This window comes from Impatiens glandulifera, chromosome 4 (genome assembly GCF_907164915.1).
Source record: "Impatiens glandulifera chromosome 4, dImpGla2.1, whole genome shotgun sequence".
NCBI lineage: Eukaryota > Viridiplantae > Streptophyta > Magnoliopsida > Ericales > Balsaminaceae > Impatiens > Impatiens glandulifera.
The window spans coordinates 48,498,158-48,506,841 of NC_061865.1; the positions used below are offsets into that span (position 1 = coordinate 48,498,158).

The window sequence follows — 8,684 nt, forward strand, 5'->3', positions numbered from 1 at the left end:
AATATTATATGATAAAATTAATTATTATTTTTTTCTTTCTAAATTTTGATATTTTCTTTCATTATTTGAATATTTTGATATAAGTATGAAACATCATGGCCAATCAGGTACAAGTTCGTACTACGTAAGAAACATGGCCTAGTAGAATTAATGTAAAATAGTAAAATACTTCCCCCTGTTTGTATATAAAGAAAGGTAATATTGACTTATGTAATAATAATATTTAAAGAATATAATATTTTCCGTTTAAAATTTTATAATTGAGAATATTCTACAGTCCTCTATCCGAATTGTTTTATTTGAGACAGGTTTTATCCTAATAAAGACCAAGACTTGTAGTTTACCGGGTCATTTCGTTTCAAGTTCGTTGAATATTAATAAATATAATTATATATATAAATAATTAATATATTTATTTATTTTAAATTAATTTATAATAATTTTATGTATTTTTTTTATAATTTTATCATAATATTTTTTTTAGAATATAATATAATTAGTGTTATGCGAATTTTCTGAAATTCAATCGTAACTGGACGAAAGTAGGAAAAAATTATCCAAGGAGAACAATATATGGATGAAATGCATTATAATAAAATCCCCATCATTATCATACATAACTAGAACTGAATATAGAGTTAATATAATAAAATATATTAAGATTGGATATATTATTTTTTAAAATAATCTAACTAATTAAATTCGCATTATAATATTAATATTGTGATGTACATTTATTTATTTATATATATATATATATAATATATATATATATATAATATGTAAATAAATAAATAAAAATAGACTTTTTTATTATTATTTGAGTAATTATTGACTGCTACAATTGTTAAACAATTTAATTATTTTTATTTATTAAAAATGTTTATTTATTAGCTATTAACATATTTATTTAGTACAATTTTTTTGTAAATAAATATTATTCATTATTATTACTTATAGATTTAATTTTGCTTTATATTTTGTTTGATTATTTATTTTAAAATTAATTTATATCAAAGTTGAATTATTATATATGTATATATATATAATATAAAAAAAATCATTGGTCAAATATATGATACATCCAAAATCAATATAAATGACATAATATGAACAAATTTAATAAATTTATCTAAAAATATGATGAACCCAATTTACTTCTAAGAGGGTCAGGGTTCTTTTTAACATATATATTCATCTCAATATGATTTGATTTTTCTTTTGCTATATTTTTTAAAAACTACTATAATTTAAATCACATTCCTTAAAAAAAAAATATTTACTTTTTACCAAATTAAATATACTAAATCATGATTTAAAAGTTATTCTATAATCAAATAAAATAAAAAAACCAGTTATAATTTAGATAAAAAAAAGTATAGAAATCTAATTATCAAACTGAGGAAATACATTCAATTTTAATTTTAGATCTTGATTTCCATAGATTGACAAAATAATAAATTTTTAATATGTTCATATTCAAAGACTTTTTATATTTTGAGTTATTTATAATTTTTTAAAGTAGCTTTTAAACTTTTCAAACAAAAGTGATTGCGAATTTAGGAGACGGATTAGACTATACATAAGATATTTATATGTAATTTCCAAGATCCTTTTTTAATGTATATCCACTTTCTATTCATTTCTTTTCCAATAAACTTATCTTTTAATTTACTTTCTCAATAAATAAATATATATATATATATATTTAAATACACTAATTACATATTTCTTTCTCTTAATGTCATAATTATATCATTTTATAAATATAAAATATATATAATTAAAAGAATAATACTTAATTAAATAATTAAAATAAAATTCATTATATAAATATTAAAATAAAATATTTATATAAATGTTAACATATTTTATCTTTATATTTATTTAATTTTATAAATATAATATATAATTAAAATTAAACACAATAAATTAAATAATTTAATTAAATATTATAAATTAAAATAAAATATATTACAAAAAAAAGTTAAAATAAAATAAATAAAATAAAATTTTATTTTATCTTTATATATTTTATTTTATTAATATAATTTTATTATAATGTATATTTATTTGAATTATTTATTTTTAATTTTTAATTTTACTTAATTTTATAAATATAATATAATTATAAGATACAATTTAGAGTGTAAAACATGAATACAATTATACAACTTAATTTATTTTTATACATTTTATTTAATATTTATATAATATATATTTGTTTAAAATATTTTTTTTAATTTTATAAATATAATATATATAATTAAAATTAGACCTACAATTTTTAATTAAATTAAAAAATTTAGATGAATTTAAATTAAATAATTTAAATAAATATACATTACATAAACATTAAAATAAAATACATATTTTGTTTTTATAAATTCAATTTTATTTATATAATTTTATTTTAACATTTATGTAATGTATATTTATTTGAATTATTTAATTTAATAAGTTTAATTTTAATTATATATATTATATTTATAAAATTAAGTAAAGATGAAATATTTATTTTATTTTAATATATTTTATTTTAATATATAATATTTAATAAGTATTTAATAAGTATTATTAATTTAATTAAATATATTTTATATTTATAAAATTAAGTAATTAATAAATTTATAAAAAAGAAAGATATAATTAATGAGTTAATTAATAAGTTTATGCAGAAAGTAAGTATTTTAAGAAATTAGATATAAATTTATTATATTAGGAAAAAAGTGAATAAAAGGTGGGTGGGACTATAATTTTAAATAAACTTTTAATATAATAATAATTTTTTTATTAAATAAAAATCATAAAAATTAAATTTTTATATAAATAAAAAAAAATTATATATAAGATGTTTTCAGTTCAAATTGAATCATATAATTTAAAAGCGGTTTTGATTAATTTGAGATGTTCATGCTAACCATAACTTTGAAAGTAAACTTTTAAAAAAAAATTTAAAATAAAATAAAATTAATAATTTGGTAAAAGAAAGTAAAGTAAAGAGATTAGAACAAAATTAACAACTTTAATTGTATATTAAAATATTTAATTGATCAAAAGCAAAATAAAAAGTAAAAATAAATTCCAACTTGAATTGCTAAACAATGCCCAAAGCCACCTCTTTCTCTTTCTCTCTCAAGAATTTGATTCGGTCAGTCTTCTTCTCTGTCTGTCTCTGTAGATTGATGATGCATGCAATCTCTTCTCCCATGGATGATTATTCATTACACTTTGTATAAAATCCGATCCATCAAAAACCCTTTTACGCCCTGATTTATTAAGAACGCGGCTCTCTTCGTAAACTTGATCAGAGAGAAAGAACCAGGGTTGAGAAAATACGAAGGAGAAGCGCAGGCTGACACAATCCCTATACTCCATAACCGATATCCACATCTAAACAGACAGAAAAACCCATCGATTAATCGGGTTTTTTATGTAATGCTGATTCTACTCCACTTCTGTCTCACTTCCCGGTGAGATTTTGCCGGCGGCGGTGAAGGCGAACCTATATGGGTTCAAACACAATCGTCGCTGGCGGCGGCCATTGCGTGATGACATCGACCTTCGTTTTCTTCATTGTATCGTTTACGCTTCTGGGTTCGATTGCTACGCTTTATGCATGGCTAATTTTAACCCCTCCTGTCCGTACAGTTACTCCTTCGTTTGGTTGTCAAGAGGATAATGAGGGTTCTTGGTCAATCGGTGTCTTCTATGGAGATTCCCCTTTCTCCTTACAACCTATTGAAAATGTAATTTTTGATCTATCCCGATCCCTTTTTTCATCACAACTTTTGGGATTTTTTGTGATTGATTTGATTGATTGATTACATTACAGGTGAACATATGGAAGGAGGATGCTAAGGCATGGCCTGTTGCTAACCCTATTATAACTTGTGCTTCTCTTACAGATGCTGGTTTCCCCAGTAATTTTGTTGCTGACCCTTTTCTTTATACTAAGGTAATCTTCATTTTTACCATCTCCCCTGTTCTCTTTCTTTCTCAGGGACATACAGAAATTCAGAATTCTGTTCTGATATAAATTCACTGACAGAGTTTTGTCTGAAATACTTAAATATTATACCTGTTTAAATACAAAATTCTGATTCATCTTTGAAAGTGACATGACTGATGAATGTTTGGTTATGAATTGCTACAATAAACAGTCTTAAAAGATGTAGATTTCAGGATGTTAAGGAAATACAGGAAGAATCAATAGTTTGTTGCTAATATTTACTTGTTGGATGTGAATTTGATGAAGGATAGTTCCTATAGGTGTTCTTCATGTGTAAAATTAGTTGTTTTCATCCTTATCTTGGTTAGATCTTTGGTTTTGATACCTGTTTTGATTATGCTGCTTGTTTTTGACCAAATACATTTGTTAACTGTAGCAGAGAAAGTTGACTGATTTTTAGAACCAGGAATATATATCTTTTTCTTTTTGATTATAAAATATGGAAATCAAACGAATTCCAGTACAAGAACTGCACATTGAGAGATTGTTTTATCTTGGACTGTTTTTGTTGTTTCTTAAATGAAGTCAATCTTGATATTTCATTTTTCTTTTTAAATTTCTAGCGAATTCATCATAACTGTCATGTTTCAGGGCGATGAACTGTATGTATTCTTCGAGACAAAGAATACGATCACCATGCAAGGAGATATAGCAGTTGCAAAAAGTACAGACAAGGGTGCAACTTGGCAACCGCTTGGAATTGCCTTGGATGAAGAATGGCACGTCTCTTATCCATATGTCTTCGCCTACGATAACGAAGTAAGCTCTTGATTTTATCTCTTATTGACTTGTTTTACATTATTAGAACCCTTAATTCTGATCTCTTATTTCAGATATACATGATGCCCGAGGGAAGTGCTAAGGGAGACCTTCGTCTATATCGAGCTATAGAATTTCCTTTAAGATGGAAGATGGAAAGAGTAATCATGAAAAGGCCTCTTGTTGATTCTTCCATAGTTGAGCATGAAGGGAAGTATTGGCTCTTTGGTTCGGATCATAGTGGTATTGGTACTAAGAAGAATGGACACCTTGGGATTTGGTATAGTAATTCTCCTATTGGTCCTTGGAGACCGCATAAGAGAAACCCCATCTATAATACTGACAAGAGTATGGGGGCTCGAAATGGAGGTCGCCCGTTTACACATGAAGGGAAGCTATATCGGTTAGGCCAAGATTGTGGCGAGACATATGGTAAACGTTTACGCCTCTTTCAAGTGGATGTTCTTACTGCCGAGGAGTATAAAGAGATGGAAGTTCCCTTTGATTTGATAATGCCAACTAAAGGTAGGAATGCGTGGAATGGAGCTCGTTACCATCATCTAGATGTGCAGAAGCTTCCGTCTGGGGAGTGGATAGGAATCGCGGATGGTGATCGCGTTCCCTCGGGTGATCTTGTTCGTCGGTTTGTTCTCGGGTGTTCCTCACTTATGGCGTTAGTTTTCATAGTTGTATTGATTGGGGTATTGTTCGGTATTGTTAAATGCGTTGTCCCGTTAAGTTGGTGTCCTCATAATATGGAGAAGAGGAGTGACTCTTTCTTGGATTTGGAGAAATCAAAATTCTATTCTTCGAGAGTAAGGAAGCTTTGTACCCGATTCAACCGGGCCATCTCCTTTCTGCAGAGTCGTATCCGACTGAACTCCTGCGCGGGGAAGTTTGTCCTCGTAGCTGTGTTTCTTATTGGAGTTTCGCTCGCGATAACTTCGGTTAGGCAAATCTACGGAGGGAATGGCGCGGAAGAGCCATACCCGTTGAACGGTCTATACTCGCAATTCACTATGTTAACGATGACATACGATGCCCGTCTATGGAATCTAAAGATGTACGTGAAGCATTACTCTAGATGCTCTTCGGTAAAGGAGATAGTCGTGGTATGGAACAAAGGAAATCCTCCAAAACCGAGCGAGTTCGATTCCGTTGTGCCGGTTAGGATCAGAGTCGAGGAGAGGAACTCGCTTAACAACCGATTCAAAATGGACAATGAGATAAAAACCCGAGGGGTACTCGAGCTGGACGATGACATCATGATGCCTTGTGGTGACATCGAACGTGGTTTTAAGGTTTGGCGAGAGCATCCCGAACGTATTGTAGGGTTCTACCCGAGGCTAGTAGATGGGATTACTACCCAACTAAAGTATAGAGGCGAGAAGCATGCTCGGTCGGGTAAAGGGTACAACATGATCTTAACGGGCGCAGCATTCATAGACAGTCGTAAGGCGTTCGAGAGGTATTGGAGCGAAGAAGCGAAAGTTGGTAGAGAATTTGTGGACAAGAATTTCAACTGCGAGGATATTCTTTTGAATTATTTGTACGCAAATGGAAGCAAGTTTTCGACGGTGGAGTATGTGAGACCAACATGGGCCATAGATACGTCTAAATTCTCTAACGTGGCGATTAGTCGGAACACAGACGAGCATTATCGGGTGAGAAGTAATTGTCTCGAGAGGTTTGCGGAGGCGTATGGGAGTTTATCGAGGAGGAAGTCGGAGTTCAGTGGAAGGGAAGATGGATGGGATTTGTAATTGTGGAAGGGCAATGGGAAAGGGCAGGTTAATTAAGTTGAATCTTTTTTCTTTCCTAAATTATTAGTACATGATATTTAGTTTTTAAGGTATTTGTTCTTGCTCCTCATGTTGTCAATGTTTCTTTGTTTGGAGGAAGGGGCTAATCTTCATAGGATTTTGGTTTGTTTGGTTGGTTGGTAAACTGTATATTATTATTATTGCTTCTTAAAAAGGTTTATCTGCTTTTGGAGAAGGCTTATGTTGTTTGAGTTAATATATGATGCTGCAAGTTAGAGTTGAAGATCCATTGAATTTGAATTTGTAGGAGACTTAAGTGATGAAAATGAATACTTTTAGTTTGTTTATGATTTTATATTCAAATCAAAATTTGGTCATGATTGGTTGGTTGTGTAAAACAAACAAATTTTCTTATTCCTTGTGTAAAATATTGTCTTTGTTTGTGAAGAAAAGAATAATTAATTTGAATTGTGTATCTTGTTTGAAAGAGGTAGGTAGAGATAGTCTCCAAAGCTATTTGATTAAATATTGTTGTTTGGATTTGAAATTGATTTATTGTGAAATTAGAGATAATCATTTTAGTAAACGTGCTAACCATGTTTTCCAAATTTTGAATTCAACCCATCCCATCATCCCCTTATATATTTAATCAAAAGGATGGGACTTAGGAGGATGATTCCAATGATAATGCACAATTATTGAAGATATGCACAATAATAATAAATAAATAAATAAAAACTAGGATGATTTTCCTATGATGCATTGAGGAAGTTTTAAATTAAACAATTTCTGAAAAAATAACAATACAATTTCTAAATTATATATTAAATGAGTGTAACAAAATTTAGATAGAAAGTTTAATCATAACATAATTCTTATTGTATCTCACCGATTAAATTAAAGAACAATATTATTATATGGATTGTATTTTTTCATTCTACAATAATTGACATACCAATGTAACTAGAATTTTAAGTTATTGCAACAAAATTTAGAATTTGAAATTAAATGCACATGTTAACATTTTATTCTAATAAAATTATGAATAAATTTTGAAATTCGGAAATCTATTGAATTAACAGTATGAATTAATTTGAAATAAACCATTTTGACGGTTATAACTTAACTATTAAAATTTTTAGTTTAATATTGTCCCCTCCTGCACTCTATTTGTCTCAATGTACAACTCGAACATGTTATAGGTGCATATTTTAAGTGAGAATTTAACATATTCATAATATCTTTTTGAAATGTTACAACATCTAAATGGAAATTTGGTTCGAATTTGATTATCATATTTTATTTTGTTTGCATTTTTATCTATATTCATCATATTTAGCAAAAGTTAAAGACATTGAAAATTGTTTGGATTGTTTGAAGTACAGAGTCTGATAAGAAAAAAATCTAATTTATAAGAAAGTTTTTGTGGTTGATTTCTAAATGGAATTTTTGATTGGTTCTCTTTGAAATTTTCGCGAATGCTTCCAAACACATAGTAAGCTAAGCTTGTGCTGACGAATAACCAACTCGCGGCGCAATGAATAGGGAAGATATGATATGTTATGAATGACCCAAATACATTATTGGTATAAGATACAGTATTTCTTAATTATAAAATATTTGCACAAATAGTTATATTTAATCAAATTAAGTTGTAATGGTCAATATTTAAACTTCTGACCAAATTTAAAATAGTAGGGACAAACTATGTCGATCAAAATCAAAGTCTAAAATGATTTGTAACTAATATTACTTATTTTAAACTTATACAATTGAAAATTTATTTAAAAAATATATTAATTATATATTATTATTATTATTGTTTTATATATTATTAAGTATAAAATTAATCTATAAACAAATAATTTAAAAATTAACTCAAAAAAAAAAAAATGTTTTGTAATGTGACTTTGTTAGTTCTTACAAAAGTTTTTGAGGAAGGTCTAAGAAATGGCCCAAACCTCAAAATATGAGAGTCCAACATCAAATAAGAAAAACCCAAAACCCAAAATACAGAATCCATTTTCATTTATTATTTATTAGTTAAATTTTAATTTAATTCTTAAAATTGGTAGGAATTTACGATTTAAAGTAGTCTAACAAATATAGTTAAATTTTAATATAGGTTAAAACTCTTATTATTTTAAATT

General features: G+C 27.5%; 1 protein-coding gene across 1 annotated transcript; it reads left to right on the forward strand.

The window, feature by feature from the left end:
* Positions 1 to 3,275: 3,275 nt before the first annotated feature.
* On the forward strand, positions 3,276 to 6,817 carry LOC124935829 (glucosamine inositolphosphorylceramide transferase 1). Its single transcript, XM_047476262.1, has 4 exons — positions 3,276 to 3,749; positions 3,836 to 3,958; positions 4,604 to 4,771; positions 4,846 to 6,817. Exons 1-4 carry the CDS (start codon positions 3,510 to 3,512, stop codon positions 6,532 to 6,534), a joined length of 2,220 nt encoding a protein of 739 aa, XP_047332218.1. The 5' UTR covers positions 3,276 to 3,509; the 3' UTR covers positions 6,535 to 6,817.
* The last annotated feature ends 1,867 nt before the right edge of the window (positions 6,818 to 8,684 follow it).

Excerpts from the sequence above, each read along its gene's own strand:
- LOC124935829 (XM_047476262.1), top strand. The coding sequence starts at position 3,510 with ATGGGTTCAAACACAATCGTCGCTGGCGGCGGCCATTGCGTGATGACA. Across the intron at positions 3,750-3,835 it reads CCTTACAACCTATTGAAAAT|GTGAACATATGGAAGGAGGA; the intron begins GTAATTTTTGAT and ends ATTACATTACAG. Across the intron at positions 3,959-4,603 it reads ACCCTTTTCTTTATACTAAG|GGCGATGAACTGTATGTATT; the intron begins GTAATCTTCATT and ends GTCATGTTTCAG.